At 40.4% G+C, this 21149-nt stretch overlaps 1 protein-coding gene across 6 annotated transcripts in view; it reads right to left on the reverse strand.

Annotated features, from left to right (window-relative positions):
- cfap46 (cilia and flagella associated protein 46) overlaps positions 1–21149 on the reverse strand; it is a 74038-nt gene that overhangs the window by 45368 nt on the left and 7521 nt on the right. For 4 of the 6 annotated variants that reach the window (XM_082556379.1, XM_082556380.1, XM_082556378.1 and 1 more), the window contains exons 8-22: positions 20271–20426; positions 19986–20085; positions 18673–18771; positions 18057–18247; positions 16079–16304; positions 15693–15810; positions 13666–13795; positions 13003–13121; positions 12683–12798; positions 10991–11103; positions 7140–7352; positions 4985–5186; positions 2770–2922; positions 1139–1249; positions 227–408 (exon numbers count right to left, since the gene is read on the reverse strand). In XM_082556379.1, the coding sequence (XP_082412505.1) occupies positions 227–408; positions 1139–1249; positions 2770–2922; positions 4985–5186; positions 7140–7352; positions 10991–11103; positions 12683–12798; positions 13003–13121; positions 13666–13795; positions 15693–15810; positions 16079–16304; positions 18057–18247; positions 18673–18771; positions 19986–20085; positions 20271–20426 (2229 nt within the window). Of the gene's footprint in view, positions 1–226; positions 409–1138; positions 1250–2769; positions 2923–4984; positions 5187–7139; positions 7353–10990; positions 11104–12682; positions 12799–13002; positions 13122–13665; positions 13796–15692; positions 15811–16078; positions 16305–18056; positions 18248–18672; positions 18772–19985; positions 20086–20270; positions 20427–21149 lie in introns of those variants that run through there. The other 2 variants (XM_082556381.1, XM_082556382.1) reach the window with 2 other exon arrangements.

Here is a 21149-nt window from a genome sequence, read left to right on the forward strand (position 1 = left end):
CTGAAGCGGACTGGCTGTATAGTTGTCAAAGCCAAACAGAGCAGGCAAATAGACAGGTAGCTTAATACGCATCGATTTCTTGAATTATCAGTGGGTTATGGACAAGATGTCAACTGAGCCTCAAAGTCTTAACTACTTTGCCTGAAATGCTTTCTATAAGGAATCCCCATTTTTAAAAATGACCCTGGTACTTATTTTACAGTTGAAATAAACCAACCACACTTACAAAACACACGGCATGGTGTTGAGACTTTTTGTGGCTGCTTCCTCCAGCAGCAGAGCCCTCTTGGTGCAGCTGCACACTAAGCTGTAGTCCTTGACATCGTGGCAGAAGGCAGCCAGCTGGCACCACACCTGCAACTCCACCACGGCGTCGGACCATCTGCATTCCGACGCCATGCTCACCAGCTTTAGGTGAAGAGTGAAGAGAGGGGAGGGAATGAAAAGGATGGTGGTGGCAGTGGTGGTCAGGGAAGAGGAAATGATGAGAGGGTTGTGGGAATACAAGGAAGGAGGACTGGAATTTGGAAGGGAACAAAATTAAGGGAAGGTAGGGGCAGACAGGGGAGGGTTGGGGCAGGGCCAGAAAAGTGATTGAATGGAGGCAGAAAAAGAAAGGTGAGAAATAAGGAAAGGAGTGGTGAGTGAAAAGGCAAGAGAAGAAAGTGAATGCATGGGTGTAAAGGATGAAGCAGGAGGAAGAAAAAGAAGGACAAGGACCGAAAAGAATGAATGGACATATGCAGACAAGAAAAAAATGGCAGAAAAAGCAGGAGCGGGATCGTAAAAAGTGAATGGAAAAAGCAGAAACATTGAGGATCTGTCCTTACTGATAAAAGAATAAGAGGAAGAGTGAAAGCAGATAGAGAGGTGGAATAAAGCCAAACTGTCTAAATGAGCAATTTTCAATAGGAAACTAAAATAAAATAAATGCACACGTGCTAATCATATCAGAGGAGTGACAACCATAATCCTAGTAAAGCTGGATGATCAAGGTTGGCACAGTACTTTTTTCATTTACTGACACTACTGACAAATGATGAGATGCAGACAGGCTGCAAGGGCTCAATGGGTCATGTTGACATCTGTTGTTGCAATCTGGGCATCAGCTACTGTAGGAAAACAGAGAAATACATACTGTGGAGAGACTGGGAACAGAGAACTCCATATGCCTCGGGTTCCTATTGCACTGGAGCATCTCCACTCCAACCAGCACACACGCCATCACAGACATGTCCTCATTCTCACTCTGCAAACACAGTGGAAAACAACTCATACTCAGCTGAAATCTACTCAATATATACATACAGTTAAATTAACTGAAACTCATATACATATACATTTGTGTATAAATTACACATAAAGATGTAGTATAATTAAGATATCGCATGTGTTCCAAATGCTGCGGAGATGCTCTTGTTGATAATGTATGACTTCCCATTGTGTGGAAAATGAGTCGATGAATGATTTATTGATTGCAATTAGAGATGAGCCGCTGTTATATTAACAGTGCAATTCCTAATTTGCATGACAAGAAGCGAACCTCATCTAGCTGTGAGTCAAAAACACATCAGGCCAAAGGAACTAATGTAGGGCAGGAGATTCTCGGCTGAGGAACAGTTAAAGGATTACAGTGACTAATTGAACGGTCTGCTCGAATGACAAATCACACTTGTGTTTTCCCCGTGTTTTTGTCCCCCTCTGAAGCCGCACAATCATACGACACCTGGAGACAAACAAATACACTAGCAGATACAAAGCTTGAATATGAAAAGGGCGGATGCTACACCTACAGCATCACAGAGCATGTCAGCAGTCATCACAGTATCATAAGCACATTAATACTTTATAATAATGACATTATTATGTTATGACACTGAGCCACACAGATGACTCAGCAACAATCCATCCTATGTTACATTTGACGTATTTTGTCATGTAACAAGAGGCTTCCAAAATGACTGTTTTAGGCTTATCATAAACTATAGAAGGAGCATTAGTCTTAAAGTGACCCTCAAAGTGAAAATTAAAATAATGCATGCACAGGAGGGTAGAAAAATAGCTTTGTTCTTCTTAATCATTCTTGTCACATGAGGAAAATTGAATTGCTTGAGGGCTTACATCACTGAAGTTTACTTTTTTATTTCTTTATTTTTTTATCCACTTATGTCAACTCCATTGGAAAACTGCAAACGCAGCAATATAAAAAACACAACCTCCGAAGCATTAACCTAACCTAATTTGATTCTGTCAGGATTAATTTAGTCAAAACAGACTTGTTATTCCGTCCTGGCTCTGTTCTAGGACCAACCCTTCTGTACATATGTATATGCGCAAAGTCTAAAATGAGGAAAGCCTACATCTCTGTCCCCTTCATGTCTATACTTGAGAAGCCAGTGAGAACAGTGGCGGGAGCTGATTGAATCAGAAATAGCACGACATGGAAGCGCTGCAGGAGAGGTGGGTATGCAAGCAGCTTGCAGATGTAGAGAAAGGTCAAACATAAATGGACACAGAGCTGGTTTAAGTTATGTTGCCACAAACACTATTTATACCCAGTGACTCCTAGTTTAACAGTTGTTTGTCTGAACTTGTATTTGATATAGTGTTGTAATAAATCTTCGAGACTGTAAATTACACAAACTCTAAATTAACTCTAAAATGCTAACTAATTTTCAATGGTGATACTTGGTTTCGTGTGAATGATTAGGCCCTAGACATGAACTAGCACCCTTAAATGAACCTAAAGAGAACTGCTAAGAATAGTACCTCTTCTTTCAGCATATTCATCTTTGAACCCGTTTGCTGTTGCAAGAGCCCATGGATCTGCACCCATGTAGCCAACACCCGTTTTCTTGCTGAGATGGGGACAGTCTCCCCTGGGATGGTAGCATTTGATATGCGAAGGGCGTGCTCGCATAGCTAGGAGGAGAAGCAGAAAACAATAATGAGCTATCTGAGACACTTAACAGGTGTCAGTCAGTTATTATACATCATGATGCATAATTATACTTCCCTAATGCAAGCTACAAAGGAGTCAAAATTCAGTAAGACTTTGTTCAAGTTGGACACTGGATCTGACCCTGCTATACCATTAATAAAACATACACAGCAAAGGATAGTTTTTTCTTCTTTTCTTTAAAATGGAAATAGACACAATGAAATTTAGTGAATAATTCACTGATAACGTGTCTTTTATCTGAAGTTACAGCTGGATTTCATGGCTGACCATCAGAATACATCAGGAGAAAGGAAACAAGGTTTAATTGTCAGGCGAGAGAACAAAGAAATCAGTCTTCAACAAAGACGTAGTCTTGAAAGCAACATGTGATCGTGTCCGCACGTGTGTGCGTGCGAGTGTGTGTATAAATGGGTGGATGTGCAGAATAAGAAAATACATTTCCTGTTTTAAGAGTTGTGTGATGCTTCATCATATGTCATATATATCCAATAGAGAAAGATCTGATATTCCCCTGTTGGTGGTCACACTATCTGTGTTTGTCCAGTTATTGCCCTGAATTTTTTTGCATTCGGTGAGCGGTTGCAATTGTAATAGATGCAGTGACCGGCTGTTTCTTGAGCAGTTGAGCATGTAGTCCCCTTGTCCTGTAGGCGACTTGAAGTGACTGCAATCACTGTTAGACAGGGAAGGTTTACAAATAATTGCCACATAGTTAATAAATGCAGACAGAATGCCTTTATGCTGCAATAAATCTGAGTCAGTCTGCGCTGGTTAGGACAACTCATCTTTTTGCAATCAGGGACTTGACCCAAATGTGTTGCCAGCTCGTTTTTTCTCATTAAATTTGCCTATATAAGCAAGGCTGCCAAACACCTTATATCATTTTGCTGTTATGTTACTGTCCTGCAGCAACTACACTGCTATTTAGGGAGGTTCTGACTTGACTTTGAATGTGGATGGCAACAAATTTACAATTGTCACCAATTTATTTCAGCTAATTGCCAAACTATTACAAGCAGATATAATGGACAACTTGACCCCCGCCAATCACAAACTAATATCAGATTGACTCCATCTATGTCCCCTTTTATTGCTGTCTTGAACAACCAAAGGGCAAGTGACTGAGCAGTCACAGACCACTAAAAAAGCACCCATTTTAAAGCTGAGAAAGCTGAACTACAATTCAGTGCTCAGTGGCCAAATCAAGAGAGCATGAAGGCTGCTCTCTATACAAACAGACCATTGTTTGCATAAAGTAGAATCATATATACAGCTGGGGAGCATTTCAAAGGTTTCTAGTAAGTCCTGATGGTTTAGACTCTGATTTGGAAAGTGACAATTTAGATTTGAAAGTCTAAAACTTTTTTTCTTTTTAAAGATGTCAGTCTGTAAATGTTAAATTCACACTGTTAGCTGTGTAATATCTGCACAAAGAGATTAACGCTTGACTTTCTGAACACGTCTTGCAAACATTCAGCAAACTGCATTCAGAGATTGTACACACTGTGCGCTAAACTCTTTTCACAGATTCCAATCAGTTCTTAAGCTTTCAGCGCTGGGATTTTAGACATTGTTTTCACAGTGAAAAGATAAAAACTGAACAAAAACAAACTCAAAACACTCCAATCAGTCAGACACAAGGAAGATTCTGTGTTCTTCCACAACATCCATCCAAGAAGTTAGCAGGTTTCTAACTAAATATGCTTTGGTTAGTTAGAATGTACCATACATATACACCCTGTTAGTCATAATTACATGTTACATAACCTTTCTGAACACGTCCCTGTAGAGACAGTGGTCTAATTATATCTTATCGTCTCCACAAGTATCAGCCAAAATCAGCTCCAATCATCAGTGGCCCTGGAGATAGCTTTGCTTTAAAGAAATCCCAAGATAAACATATTTAATCTTGATGAAAATATCTCTATGACCTAACAAACTGCTTCAGAAAATCCTACGTCAGGAAGTTTTAATATAACTTGTGTGATATAAAGAAAAGCACAGCCACATTAAGAGACTCACCTCTAATGCCTTGTGGACATCCTGGAGGCCAGCAGGATCTAAGAAACCCCCACAGGTGCTGGCAGCCTTTGCTATGCCCTTCTCAGCTCTTTTTTTGCCCTTGTCTTCTGCTGGAGCTGGCACAACGCTGTCTGGCCCAAACAGAGGCTGAATCAACCCTTGGGCCACAGCATCACACAGCAGCACAAAAAGAACACGGTTCCTGAGAAACACAAACAAATAATGTTCCCCTCACCACAGATTTGGCTACGAAAAAACTAAGTGTTCCTTGGGTCACATGTCACATGAGAATGCCAGTGTATTCTAACATTTGCACAATTATTGTTATGCCCAAGGAGAGTTTGGTCTGTTCTCATGAACGCTTCACTGCTTCTTTCTATAGCCAAAAATAAGAGCAGTGCTTAAATGGTCTCCTCTGCTGTCAGGAGCAACAAAAGAAATAAGCTTCAGATACGTTTCTGAGGATGAACGCACATTTTGTAAGTTTTACTTGAACTGAAGGACTTTGTATTCACTTTATTCCACAGAGAGTAGATAAAGAAATGTCTGGCCTGATGAAAGTCTTTCAGAACGCACAGAATAAGATAAAATGTGTGTGATCATCAGTCTAAAAACATTTTCATTTCTAAGAAATGCGGAACAATGTACTGATGAATAGAGACAATGTATCACCAAAAACAAAGAAACACACACAAATGCAGAAAACTATTAATTAATTGTTGGTTAAGCAGCTCTAACATATAAAACAAATAAAAACAAGAAGCACTCCATCAAGGCAGCTCATTCTCTGGGCAGTATTTACTTTTAAGGGAAAGGTATTGTATGTTATAGACATACAATAGCTCCATAATCATATAGCTCTCTATGTATCAACCTATTGAGCTTGAATAAGTGGTCAGAGGTTTTAAATTGCTACATGTTATTTCCTATGTGTTGACAATACACACCACACATGTAAGAATCAGAGTTTATACGTTATAAGGCTTTTTTTTTTTTTTTGCCAATTTTAGACCAATAAGTCGTTAAGCTGACCTTAGTGGATGTAAAACAAATTTTAATGGATTGTTAACAAGAACTGAATCTGCACCAAGTTTCATTCAAAATGTTTCAAGCTATTGTATTTACAGACAGAACAATACACATTCAAAGGCTACCAAAAAAACATAACCACCTTGGGGGAGGTAGAGAATAATCAAAATAAAATGTAAATAATATTGTAAATAAAATGGATGAAAACCAAAATGTGTTTTGTCATTTAGAGGTTGCTCTTATTTGCTCAACACACAATGTATTTACAAAACATATTTATGTGATTTCATCTAACTTTTTTAGTTACACCAGCAAGACATAATATCCTGTGTAATTTTCTCTGTTTCAGCTAAACTACAAAGTGCGAGGAGCTGCAGGTGTCATGCTGATGAGGAAAGATCCAAAGCAGACAGAAAACTAGCTTGGGCTTGCAGGGACTCAAAAGGCACTATAATAACCAACTAAAAAAAAAGAGTGCTGCATAATGATAGCATTTCAAAAGGGTAAAAAATAAGAACACAGACTGGTATGAAATGAAAACAACCTCACACAGACAGAGACAAAGACACAGACTAAGAAGAAACATATGAACTTAATCAGAATCTAAGGGAGCATCGAATAACTCATTTTTGCAACCACTTATCCTTGACCTTAGTGGAAAATGTCATGAAGTCGAGGAAAGGTGAGAAGAAGAATTTATAAGACCACAGAAAATGCATTATGCTCTGAGAATCCAGCTGAACATAGAATATACTCACTAAATTAACAATGTGATGTCTCCTGGATGTCTGCTGTGTTGAAACTACCAAATACATATCTTGGAGCCTATCCCAGCTGCCCTGAAGCAAAAACTAATTTAATGATAATCCTAAGTGCTGGCAAAAACAACAACGGGTATAACTAACGTAGCTCATGACCTTGATTTAGAGAAGTAATGAGTAAGAACTTAACAACTTGATAAGAGGCAGATTTCATCTAGAATGTCATGGATTTTGTTTCATAATGAGTTTTTCTGTGGTGCTTTTACAGTTCAGATTCTCAGGGTGTGTTTTAATTATCTTTATGTTAGATTAGTGAAGCTGTGACACCGCAGGTAAGGTATAATTTTCTAAAAAAAAAAGCCTACCCAGTGTACCCCGTCTTCTGGAGCATGTCCACAAGACTCTGGAAGGTGGGAAGCAGGCGTGTGTATTCCCTAGCTGCCAGCAAGTGGCTATTGTAATTCCACAGGTAAATGGCTGCATTAGCTACCACCCACGACTCTCCGATCTCTGCTCCGAGCTCCCCTGCCCGCAAGAAGTTGGAGGTGGTGTAGGCACATAGAGCCTGGATCCAGTCCCTGGGTGAGAGAAGCACAGAAATATAGAAGAGAGTGAAAAAAGGATAGAAAAAGTACTCTTTGTGCGTGTTTGTGTGCAGTACAATATTTTCAATTTCATCTTTAAACTTGTTTTAGCATGAACACGTTCATCTACTGAAGGAAAATTACTCAATCAAGTTTTTACAGAATTTGCGAATTCTACTTAAGAAGGTATTCATCTTATTTCACAGTAACAGCTCGCAGCCCTTGTAATTCTACAATATGCCAGAAATAGATTTCAGGCAGGTCTCAGGCACAGCACATCAGTACAGTGATTTCAATGGTGAATGCCATGTGTCAAGTCTTGTCAAGTCAATAAAGAAAATAGGCTGCTGTTTTATCTAATACAACGATGGCTGGAATCCAAGAAAGAAGACAAGATGGAAAACACTCTGGAAAAATAGAAAATAAAAAATATCAGATTCTGGATGCACATGTCCATTTATCCAGTTTGCCCATTTTCCAGTCCCAAAATATATTAAACAAATGATAAATAATAATATACTATAGTGACCCTGACCACCATAATGCTGATCTCACTATAACAAGCAATGAGGAGTATCTGATCCTTACCCTTTAACTACATTACACAAGATATCTGAACCCTTCTTCCATAACATCTGATTGCTTTAGAAATGTTCCCAGATCAGGTTTGAACTCTTAGTTTGACAAATAAGGAAATTAAGCTCATTTAATTAGTAGGTGCAAAGCAGAGTACTCGATTACTGTTTAATTGTAAGAGTTAATGTAACTGTTTAGTTTCAATTAATCAGGTATTTAGATGCTTTTTCAAAGAAGCAAACAATTTCTGGTAAATATGACGGTATTTCTCTGTTACTTTTATTTTGATGGAAGAAAAAGAACAAGACAAAAACTCATGACCTTCCCAATGTTTGTGTCTCCCCCCCAACTCTTTGGCACACAGATGTGTACAAGTGGAATGTACAGTGGGGCAAAAAAGTATTTAGTCAGCCACCGATTGTGCAAGTTCCCCCACCTAAAATGATGACAGAGGTCAGTAATTTGCACCAGAGGTACACTTCAACTGTGAGAGACAGAATGTGAAAGAAAAATCCATGAATCCACATGGTAGGATTTGTAAAGAATTTATTCGTAAATCAGGGTGGAAAATAAGTATTTGGTCAATAACAAAAATACAACTCAATACTTTGTAACATAACCTTTGTTGGCAATAACAGAGGTCAAACGTTTACTATAGGTCTTTACCAGGTTTGCACACACAGTAGCTGGTATTTTGGCCCATTCCTCCATGCAGATCTTCTCGAGAGCAGTGATGTTTTGGGGCTGTCGCCGAGCAACACGGACTTTCAACTCCCGCCACAGATTTTCTATGGGGTTGAGGTCTGGAGACTGGCTAGGCCACTCCAGGACTTTCAAATGCTTCTTACGGAGCCACTCCTTTGTTGCCCGGGCGGTGTGTTTTGGATCATTGTCATGTTGGAAGACCCAGCCTCGTTTCATCTTCAAAGTTCTCACTGATGGAAGGAGGTTTTGGCTCAAAATCTCACGATACATGGCCCCATTCATTCTGTCCTTAACACGGATCAGTCGTCCTGTCCCCTTGGCAGAAAAACAGCCCCATAGCATGATGTTTCCACCCCCATGCTTCACAGTAGGTATGGTGTTCTTGGGATGCAACTCAGTATTCTTCTTCCTCCAAACACGACGAGTTGAGTTTATACCAAAAAGTTCTACTTTGGTTTCATCTGACCACATGACATTCTCCCAATCCTCTGCTGTATCATCCATGTGCTCTCTGGCAAACTTCAGACGGGCCTGGACATGCACTGGCTTCAGCAGCGGAACACGTCTGGCACTGCGGGATTTGATTCCCTGCCGTTGTAGTGTGTTACTGATGGTGACCTTTGTTACTTTGGTCCCAGCTCTCTGCAGGTCATTCACCAGGTCCCCCCGTGTGGTTCTGGGATCTTTGCTCACCGTTCTCATGATCATTTTGACCCCACGGGATGAGATCTTGCGTGGAGCCCCAGATCGAGGGAGATTATCAGTGGTCTTGTATGTCTTCCATTTTCTGATGATTGCTCCCACAGTTGATTTTTTCACACCAAGCTGCTTGCCTATTGTAGATTCACTCTTCCCAGTCTGGTGCAGGTCTACAATACTTTTCCTGGTGTCCTTCGAAAGCTCTTTGGTCTTGGCCATGGCGGAGTTTGGAGTCTGACTGTTTGCGGCTGTGGACAGGTGTCTTTTATACAGATGATGAGTTCAAACAGGTGCCATTCATACAGGTAACGAGTGGGGGACAGAAAAGCTTCTTACAGAGGACGTTACAGGTCTGTGAGAGTCAGAGATTTTCCTTGTCTGAGGTGACCAAATACTTATTTTCCACCCTGATTTACGAATAAATTCTTTACAAATCCTACCATGTGGATTCATGGATTTTTTTTTCCACATTCTGTCTCTCACAGTTGAAGTGTACCTCTGGTGCAAATTACTGACCTCTGTCATCATTTTAAGTGGGGGAACTTGCACAATCGGTGGCAGACTAAATACTTTTTTGCCCCACTGTATCCAATACTAGGTCCATGCCAGTGCACATATTAACCTTGGGCTTCAGTCACACAGGCCTAGAGGCCGGTGAGTGGTGGCCTGGCAATCGCATTATAGAAGAAACTGGAACCCTTATTTTGTACCAGGGTCAACCAGGAAACTGAGGAATACTTCCTGGTTTCCTGGTTGTGAGAGGTTGCTGGAATGTGATGTGAAATCAACTCTTTAGCCACAGCCCAAGAGCAGTCAGTGATCCCCTGATAACCAGCTAGGGAAAATGTTTATTCCCCAGCTGGTTGGTTAATGGTTGTGGAAGGCATGCTGTCACTAAGTGAAAGTGGTTATGAGGTATATTGTAAAACCTTGCCAATACTTTAGCCGCGAGCAGACTTCTGCAGTCTCTTCTAATTTGCATGGAAAATGCCAAGTAGTTACCAAACACTTTCCAACTGCTCACTAAGTATTTGTGAAACTGTGATGGAAACTGGAAAAGTTGCCCCTTTTGAAATGTGTTGGTTTTAGTGGAAAGTCACAACTTTTTCTTAGAATGCAAATGATCTATCATCTGTGTCTCCCTGTTGTGTAGCACTTTTTCGGCATAAATTTGCAGACAAGTCTTCCAAGCATGTCTCTAGACCTTAGCTAGCAAGATGGTGGATCGAATGGCTTACAATGTGGAAGTATACTTTGTGCCAGGATCACATTTTGAAGAAGCGCCTGCATGCTCAGTACAGCTCCACAACACCGCAACAGTGGTGAGCCCCACTGAAGTGGAGAACAATGTCGGTGCTGCAGCTATGCCATCGCTAACTTGTAATTTTAGCTAAAGTTGTCACTATGATGGAACTTAGTTCCACTGTTGCTACAGAATAGAGTGCACACCCTTGGGACAACATAACCACTGTGTGCAACCTAAATGCAAAGACTGCTTTTTCGGTACTCTAACCTTTGTTTTAAAAAAGTAAAAAATGTTGTTTCAAATTACTTTCATATTCAAGTTATAAAAAACAAGGTACAGTAAACAACAAAGACACACAAAATCAAAATATCTGGTGTCCTGATACAGGTGTATATTGTGTTTTCACCTGTAAATAACCCACTGTGGATCCTCTTCTGACACGCAAAACTGTTTATCCTGTGGGGGGACAGCAGGGCTATTTAGCTGTACCCCCTCTTCAAGTAGCTTTTGGATAGTGGCCTGAACAAGAAAGAATACATTAATTTCACAAAGTATAATATTAAAGATGACTTCCTGTTTTGACAACTTTATAATAAAAAAGAGAAAAACCTCCTGCTATGGGGATGACAGATTCTTTAAAGGTATTAAAGCTCAGATATACAGATCAAAGACAAAAAGAAATGACTGGTGAACATTTTATCCAGAGGTGGACAACTCGGTTAAGACAAGAGGAACCAGTCGTCATCATCAGACTGAGAAGAATGTAGCTTTTGAATTAATGAAATCTAATCAAATTTTCAGAAAACATATCCCTGTGTCATAGAACAAAGGTATAAGAAAAGAGGCTACAGCGTGTGTCAGTTTTGGCAAGGTTGTGCCATGGGTGTGGATAGTTCTCTTCATTTTCTTTAAAGTGCTGTCAAGTTAACGTCTCTATAGACTTAATTTATTAAGTCTATAGAGACGTTAACATTTGATGGGAAGCACGTATGCAGAATAAGACAAACTCATGAGACAAGCACAGCAGTCTCTGACTCCAACCACTCACCAACAACTTCACAGGCTTGTTAAAACTCCCATAATGCACGTCAACTGCTGCAAGCAGTCTTTGTTTCTAATGGTGTATTTCAAAAGGATGGCGCAGCCTAAAAGAAACAGCTTGATCTAAGATCATCCACAAAATGAACATGAACACCTTATAACAAAAACATCTGAATTCAAATAAAGTTTCATTCAGAAGCTGGTGGCTAACAAACCAGGTATGGAGCCTTTAGAACCAGACAACTTTCAGTATGAAGAGTTTCTGTCTGATCTGCATAAGAACATATTCAATAATAAATCTACTGTCTTTAATTATCAAAAACAGAAGGAATATGAGCCCATTGATGTTACACCAGTCACTGTTCTGAATATACATTACAGTAGGAACATGAAAACCTTCAACTTCAGTTATTACTATATCATTCAAAATACTCTTTCAGATCATGCTGGAACATTACATTTTAAGAGAAACCAAGAAACCTCTCAGTGTGTTTACGATACTCATAAAAAAAAATAATATGGCACAGAACAGCTATCCTGCACTCACCAGACACTTGAGTAGTTACACCTTGCTAGTACCTGACTGAAGCCCCTTTGGCTTTCAAAACTGCCTTAATTAATTTTTAATTCTCAAGATGGTTGTTTGGGAAAATCCGAGCATATGAGCATTTCCTGAAATACTCAGAACACTGACACCATTACACATTCAAGTCACTTACATTACCGTTCTACCCCATTCTGTTGCTCAGTTTGGACCGGTCAAAATTTGCATTAAGCAGCAGTTGAACAGGTGTACCTAACAAAGTGGACAGTGCATTTCGTTGTGTTTGTTTAATCACAACATTCTTCAGTCTCCTCTCGTTCTGTTGACCATTGTGCAAGAAGCTTTTGCTCCACATTTTTTTTATAGTTCTATAATACTTGCCTGTAATGACTAATCAAAAGGGCCAACCTTATAATACTGGAGTTATAAGAAACCTGTTGGAGTGTGTTGGTTCCATCTGTAGGAACACAGGAGCTGAAGAGTGGCTGTGTGTATTAGTTAGTAAGAACAAACCTCAGCACTAATGAAGCGAATTTCAGCTAAAAGGCGCAGCAGGTGCACAAAGCTTTGACTTTCACTGGAACCGTGAAGACACTGTACACAGCTTTCCCCCTCTGAGTAGTTGCGCGCTGGAGAGAATTAGCAAAATATGTTATGTGAATAATCAGTGACAGATCTCCTGCTCTTTTTGTATTTAGCAATAGCACAAAAACCTAAACTATAGCCATAGGAGTATAAGCCTGACTTCTCATTACTATTCTGTATTCTGAAACTCAGTATTAGAAATATTTCTGTTATTTTAGTGTTACTCTTAAGATCATTCATCATCTTACTGTCAGTCTTCTTCCATCTCCCGTCATCATAAAGCAAACAGAATCCACAAGCAGCTCGGCACACATCCCAAACTTCATGCTTCCTGGCTGTCTTTGCTAATGTTGCCCACAGCCTCACTCTGAAACAGCCACGAAATAAAGATAAATTACAGATAAGTACTTTTTGAAAAGGTTAAGGTTGGGACAAGGGTACAGCTACGTGTTGTATATGATCGAATATTGTTTGTTTGCAGGGTCATGAATAATAAAAATCTGCTCTCAAGTTGTGATGGTTCTGCTGTCTCCTGAGCATTAAGTCTGCCATTAGTGACGTGCACATCTCTTTAACGGTAATGACAGGGGCAGACATGAGGAAATCAGCTATGCACTTTGAATAGGGATATTAAATGGAAGGGTGCAGAGTTATAGTCGCACAACAACTTTAACAGCAGAGAGGACCAATAGATCAAACATTCATTAGTATCTAATATTCGGTAAAAGTAATAAATTCAACAAGCCATAAAAGTCTGATTATATAGGCAATTTTCCAACTGGGTTTCTGGGAGGTGTGACAACTAAAACTAACCGCTGAGAAAACTTTACACTGGTAGGATCATTTTGCTTACATTCATACATCAAAAGCACATGCGCAAAATTAATAGACTTGCATTTGCAAACACGCACATCTCTGTATGATCTGTATCGCTGCCCTGTTTGTCCAGGTGTCCTTCCACCCTCTGTATGGATGTAGAGTGATGCTGAGCCTTTGCAGCGAGCTGAGTCACTGGTCCAGATCCAAGACCGCCTGCGGGAACTAGACAAATGTTGAAACACTGCATAAGTCGAACCTGATTAATACCGGAAAAGCTTTTCTATCCCCCCCCCCCCCCCCCTTTTATTAGTAATGAAAATTATAGGTATGAATAAAAGGCATATTTATTCTAATGTACAAATTCTCAGGCTTACATGGCTTCAGAAGATCAGCATAGAAATTGTGACAAAGCTGCACAACTATCTGTTTTATGCAACATCCATGTAAGCAAAAGGAAACACAACTTAGGGCACTGAAGAGAAAACGGCCTATTTCCATTGCTAACTCTTTCAAACAGGAGCGCTGCTGAGCCCAATGTAATCAGATTAGATGGCAGCATATTCCAAATTTTTACTGAAAAGCATCTGCACCAACACAAATATGGGACTGAATTATGAATACACTGACTGTGTGTAGAGCGGCAAAATACGCAAGTGCCGGTGTGCTCACTTTGAAAGTTCAAACACACACACACACACACACACACACACACACACACACACACACACACACACACACACACACACACACACACTTCTCACTGATGAACATCTTAGGAACTATAAAAAAAATTGTGGCACCATGGTGCACTTAATTAATTCTTGTAGTCCCAAGGGTTACTTTACGTGCTGGCTTTGAAGCTCACAACACAATGATTAAGTGGCTTCAACTAGGGCATGCTTAAGGTTCATGGACAAAAACAAGAGGTGCCTCTAGGGACCAAAGCTTTTAACCCGTGCCTGCAGTAGGAGCCCTTTGACAAGCTGTCAGTTTTTCCCCGGGTCATTAGGACTGCTGAATGTTCATTTGATGCTATGAAGCAAGGAGCCTTGAACAAGTGCGAGATCAAAGGCTCCCCCCAAGCTCTGGCCCTTCTGCTCCGTGATTCATCGCACACTGTCGATGTGGCTTTCACTGTTAGCAAAACTAGAACACACTCTCGAAGCAGTTTTTTTTCTGAGAAATTGCACACCACTGAGCAACAAAAGCTCAATGTGACCCCGGGAAGTATCTCTGAAGATTGTGGGTTAAATTTAAATGCAACACATCAGTGCACATCAGTGTAGGTCTGTGACATCCAATCAGCCTGCATGCAACAACTGCCAACTTTACTTATGACTAAACAATTGCGGCATGAGTTTGCATTCCAGGTGTGTTCTACAAATGTAGGAGGGCTCTGTCAGCACAAATCAGTGGGGTTTATCTAAGATCAAGTTGCTCACAAAGACATTCTGCTATGAAGCATTAGTACATATGTATGTTACAGTTCCAGATATGATTATACAATAATTTATATGGTCTCCTGGTCCTAGGCCATATGACTCACTAACAGAAGTAAGATTGCCACAGTGAACCCTTACCATGCATCCATGGCCAATTTAGAATCGCCCGCCCATGTTAAACCATGTTAAGTTTAATCTGGATGTTTTGAGAAATAGTACCTGACGCTCACACAGGCACAGGTAGAAAATGCAAACTCCACACAAAAAGCCTGGAGCCATCTTGCTGTGAGATGACATCACTAGCCACTGTCACCTTACTGTACATCACTGTCACATTTCTATGACAGAATAAATAGCAAAGATAGTAGCAGAACTGTAACTTCCAGGTGAAAAAGAAATACTGTCTAATTTCGGTTTCATTTATGCTCCAAAATAACTGTCCCAAAGGTATAGCTGAACAATATAACTTGCTTCTTCTTCTAGGCTAACCTGTCCTTCAAGCATGTATGCTGTCATTTTATGAAGTATTAACAACGTGCGTTATTCCTGGTGTAGATAAAAGAACTTCATTTCATTTGGACGTCTGTTTCAAGAGAACATCTTATTGCAAATCCAACATAAGAAAAAGTCTTAGTTTGGCTTTGTGAAAAGTGAAAGTAAGAAAGAGAATTCTGTACTTTTTGAAGTGTCATCTGCATCCAGGACCATCTGAAAATCATCAGGGGCCAAAAGAAGGCCCACAGCGACCAGGACGGGTCGAAAGTCTGTCTTATCTTGGGGCGGCATGTCTCTTGCCTGAGAAAGACATGGAAGAAGGGAATTAACTTGTAGACTAGACAGACTCTTAAAGCCCTTCAGCAACCACATTCAAGCAAAGCATATATTTTAAAAGTGAACTTATTTGAGCATATTATTAAAGCTCTAACACACCATACCCCGAAAGGTCAGGTATGTTTTAACTCAAAGTTCTTTAGCTTAACTAAAAACTCTTGTTTTCAGCAGCCTACTCTAAATGCGTTTTTGTTTGGTGTGTAATGTTACACAGTACAGATGGACAAGAAACCTGCTGCATAAGCATAGCAGCTTTATCCTCAATGCGGGAAGGGGTTTGGTAGAGGGTCTGCCTAAGCTGCAGGAGGCGGAAAGCTGAAGACAGGCGTTCTTGTTGTGTCCCATTGTCCAGCAGCATGGCTTTCTGAAAGTGAGTCAAAGAAGCCTCAAGGCGCCCCTCCTCCTCTTCAGTCACTGCCAGCTCTGAGTGGACTTGACAGCGCAGCTCCAACAACATACTGGAATAGTAACACACAATTAGTATGACTTAATACAGTCATGTAAAAAAGCAAAAGTAAACCCTTTCTAAATTCTGAGGTTCTACATATCAGAATGTAATAAAGTGGCTCTCAGCAGATTTTAAAATATGGAAAATACAGGTTCAGATGCACAACAACAACACATGATATGTTACATTGTGTCATTTTCTTTTAACACTAATGAATGAAGATAAAAATTAAGAAGCAGTTTGTAAAAAAACTCAGTACTGCCTTATTCTTTCCTTTCCAAGAATTAAGAGGGTGAGTAGCAGCTAGGTGCTGCTAATCAAATGCACTTGATTAATAAACCATCAGCAAGTGTGAGCACCTTACTAAAAGCAGAAGTTTTATCATTTTTTATGTCTGGAACATTCAGGTTTGTGCTAACAAAATGCCAAAGAGGAAAGGTATCAGGAATGATCTTAAAGCAGCAATTTTTCAGGGTGGGACGACTTATGAGGCCATTTCTAAACAACTCAAAGTCCATCATTCTACACGAAGCAGCTCACAGCAGCATGGTGATGAGAGGCCATGGGAAGTCCAATGAGAGTGCAGCATGCCAGTGAATGACTTTTGACAGGGTACTAAATATATTAGAGTTACCTAGGCAACTGTAGCCAGGAATTTCCACTAGTGATCAAATGGTAAATGACCTGTATTTATATAGCGCTTTACTAGTCCCTAAGGACCCCAAAGCCCTTTACATATCCAATCATCCACCCATTCACACACTGGTGATGGCAAGCTACATTGTAGCCACAGCCACCCTGGGGCGCACTGACAGAGGCGAGGCTGCCGGACACTGGCGTCACCGGGCCCTCTGACCACCACCAGTAGGCAACGGGTGGAGTGTCTTGCCCAAGGACACAACGACCGAGACTGTCCAAGCTGGGGCTCGAACCGGCAACCTTCCGATTACAAAGCGAACTCCCAACTCTTGAGCCACGATCTCCCCATCAACCACCAGGTCACTAATGTTGTGCAACAGGCGAATTGCTTCCTGCGCTCACATAGCTTCAGCTCGAAGTTGATCTCACCAGAGATGTCTGGTGATTATGCACAGTGCCACAGCTGATGAAAATCAAACAGAGCATATCAGAGCAATCACCTCAAACCTCACAACCTTTAAGCACAGTGGAGGAGGGGTGACAATTTATGCTTCTTTTGTAGTCCCATAACCTGGGCACTTTGGAGTCCCTGAGTCTACCATGTAGAGGGAGGGTCAAATGTGACACCAGCTGTCCAGTAACTAAAGCTTAGACCACACTAGGTCATGCAACAGGACAGTGATCCTAAGCACACCAACTACCCAACAGAATGACTGAAAAAGAAAAGAATAAAGGTGCTGCAACGACTCAGTCATGACCCAATTCCAGAGCTCAACCCAAATGAAATACTGTGGCAGGACCTTAAGAGAGGTGTGCATTTATTTGTAATTTAAGGCCTTTTTATTATTATGTAATCTTAGAACTGACGGATTATGTACTTTTTTATCACCAGTATATATTGTGGAAGTAAGGAAATGTATAGGTCTGTGTAAACTCTGTGTGATTATTATTCTGAGCAAATAATGACTTTCTCATATCAAATCATGGCTAGACTGGAAGTTTCTAAGAGGGCAACACTCAGCTAAACATATTCAGTGAAACATGAGTACAATAACGAAAAGCAGCCCGAAAAGCTCCAGGACATGCACACAAGGCCATGATGATTATGTAAAAAGATGAAAACCTTTGTGTCTCTTCCAGTGCCTGAGCGACCCTGAGCAGAGGTGTCTTGATGCATTTTCTGAGGTTGTGCTGCAAGAGGGGCAGGCACAAGTTCCACTGTGTAGCGCACACTGCCTGCACAGCCTGAGGGCCCCCCTCCCTCGCTGCAGTCTGCAGCCACTGATCCAGCTTGCCTATCTCTTTCAGCCGGGCCTGTGGGATAACAACTACAGATTGAGAATCTCTCCTGTCGCAACGACGGCACAACACTTCCATCACTTGGCAAGCAAATTTGGATTAAAGTGGGCTGAATATGTTGTATGTGCCAGTTCTTAAATGTGACAGTTTTCACAGTAGTGTATAATGAGATTACATGATCCTACTTTCCAACATCGTTTTTTCTCATTACAGGGGAAAAAACTGCAGAACTTATATTAGGATGATTATAATTCAAAATCTTGACTTGTAGTTAGTCAGAGATACCTATTCAAGTCAGATCTCTGAATTTAATGACAATAAGCAAGCCATTTTACTGTAAAAAAAATTATTAAATGAAGCAGCTGCTAATGGATCTGCTGCTTTCACTCTAACATGAGGGTAAAACATATGGATGATAATTCAAACATATGGCCAAGCACCTCTACACTAGCTTTGGAATAGTCATTCATCTTCATTTCTTTCTTCAGGAGGTTGATTTCACCTTGGACACATTCCATTACTAAGCGTTGGCTAACACTCTAGAAAGACAAAAATAACACATGTGAGGTCAGGAATCAGAGGATGGGCTGAAAAATGTACAAATTTGTATCACCAGATTTTATACGGCAGAAGATCCTCCATATGCAGCATCATTAATTATGTTGTCATTCCACATAATTCACTCATACATACAAAACATACAAAGCATAAAAAAGAGATTGTATAAGTGAAATGTAGGGTCTATAAAAAATCATCTGATTTCAAAAGGTTAGAATTTTTAAACTTAAAAAAAAATTATCATTTTGAATGAACACAGAAGCTTGTGGTAAATTCTAAAAGATATGGGTAAAGGTAAAGTTTCACATACAAAACTTGTACAGTGCTCACAAATGCTCAGTGTGTCTTACTTTTGCACGAATCTGCTCTTTCTGACAGTAGGAATCTCAGTCGCTGCTGGTGAACGGCTGCGGATTTAAATACACCCTGATACACCCTGTATGTTCTATATTGCTCAAAGAAAAATGCAGCATCTCTGTAACTTTTATTAATAAGCCAGATATTCCCAAAGTCTGGGCGTGGCCTCCTGGTATATCAGAAAAAGTTTACAGCCTTGCGAACACGGGTTCAGATTTGGGCAAAAGAAAAAGTTCACATTTCTAAATAGGCAGTGACAGACTTACAGTAACTTTGAGAATGCTAAGTTACTGTAAGTCAAACGCAATTAATCTCACGTATTGTCAAGGGCCTGTTTTTATTATTAACCTTTACTAGAATAGCTTTGCATGATTCACAGCTCAAAATAATCCTTATTTATTCTGTGCTTTCCCATCAATTTGTCCACTGTCTGAAACAAACTGCTTTAGTTCCCATCCTCCCTTATTTCTTCTGATTGGCGGCTCCTTATAAACAGAAGGTTTAAACAGTTTGGGGGTACTGCTTCTGTGGTCACAAAAATTAGGGATATGTGCTCTCACTGACATCACAGGGAGCCAAGAGTAGAAACAGCAGAGCAGTGAGAGCAGTCTAAAGCCTGAGTCCCGGTTTAAAGTGATTAACTGTACGTATGCTAACCTCATTATTTAAACGTTACATAAGAGCACTCACCATTGTACCTATGACAAAAAATAAGGAAAGGCATAATAGGTCACAGTTAATGTCAAACCCATGCATAAATTTGCATATTTGTAAACTGTGTGCAGTTACATCTTCTGCCCCTACTGCCCGAGGTTTTAAGAGAATATCGGACACTCACAGCTTCTCCCGACGACTTTAGCTCTTTCAGACAGTCGGCAGCTACTTTCTGATGCTTCACTTGCAAGGCCAGCAGAGCCAACTCCAGGAGGAAGGCAACTCTGCAAATCCCAGATAAAACATAATTTATACAATTCACAATCCTTCAGTACAGTAATCTGAGACATGTACTGCCCCTGGGATAGCCATGTGTGGGTTTATGGTAGAGAGAGGTTTAGGAAGAGAACAGGGAGCAATAAAAGGTAATCTCGCAGGAGATTTGATCAGGACACTTTAGGTCACAGACCTGTCAGATGGCTGGATGGGTGTTGAGCTCTGAAGAGGACTGGAGTTCAGAGGTGTAGCAGGCTCTTTGCTACAGTCCACCAAGAGATGGAAAATCTCCTCAAGCCTAGTAGAATTCTCTTTTGTCAGCATGTCCTTGTTAAGTCCTCCCAACCTGCTACAACATCAGGAAAACTCTCTTTACATTAATGTACATGCATGTGAGCATCCAGAATTAAACTGATACTTTCATTTGCCCTTTAACAGACTCACACAAAACAGTGCATAAACCTTAGGCTAAATAACCTATATGGTGCTGACGACGGCCGAGTCTGACTTAGTCATGCTGTCACACTGAAATGAGGAGCCATAAGGAGCTGTGACATGTCGAGTACATGCCTGCAGAAATGGGCTGGGGGATGGGACTGTACAAGAATACGCCACACCAGCAGACATGGTACTGTACTACAAATATGTTCAGGCCAGCAGAAAAACATGGCTGCCACAGGATGCGCTGAGAGCCAATGGATGATGGACCCGCTGACCTTTGTCTCCCAGTTTTTAAATGTATCTGGAGGCATAAAAATTTTAATATAAAAAAACCCCACAATAAAATCCTCACTCTAAGCGCTACATCTTAAGATAACATTGCAAAGAATAAAATAAAGACATACGCAGGTTAGAAACACGGAATACTAGATTTAAAATTTTTAGACCTTTAAACAAGATCATAACTGATCAGGTTTAGGACTCAACCTGCCTCTATTGTTAGAAGCATTGTAAAAACAATAAACATGCAGTCAATCAGAAAAGCCTGCTTTCAAACAGTTTAAGTTCCAAAGCAAGCATTTCTGGAGCAGATCAAGTGCTTCTTTTTGGTGACACCGTACATCTTGTTTTT

This window comes from Aulonocara stuartgranti, assembly GCF_965226115.1.
Source record: "Aulonocara stuartgranti genome assembly, chromosome: 13".
In the NCBI taxonomy this organism is placed as follows: Eukaryota; Metazoa; Chordata; class Actinopteri; order Cichliformes; family Cichlidae; genus Aulonocara; species Aulonocara stuartgranti.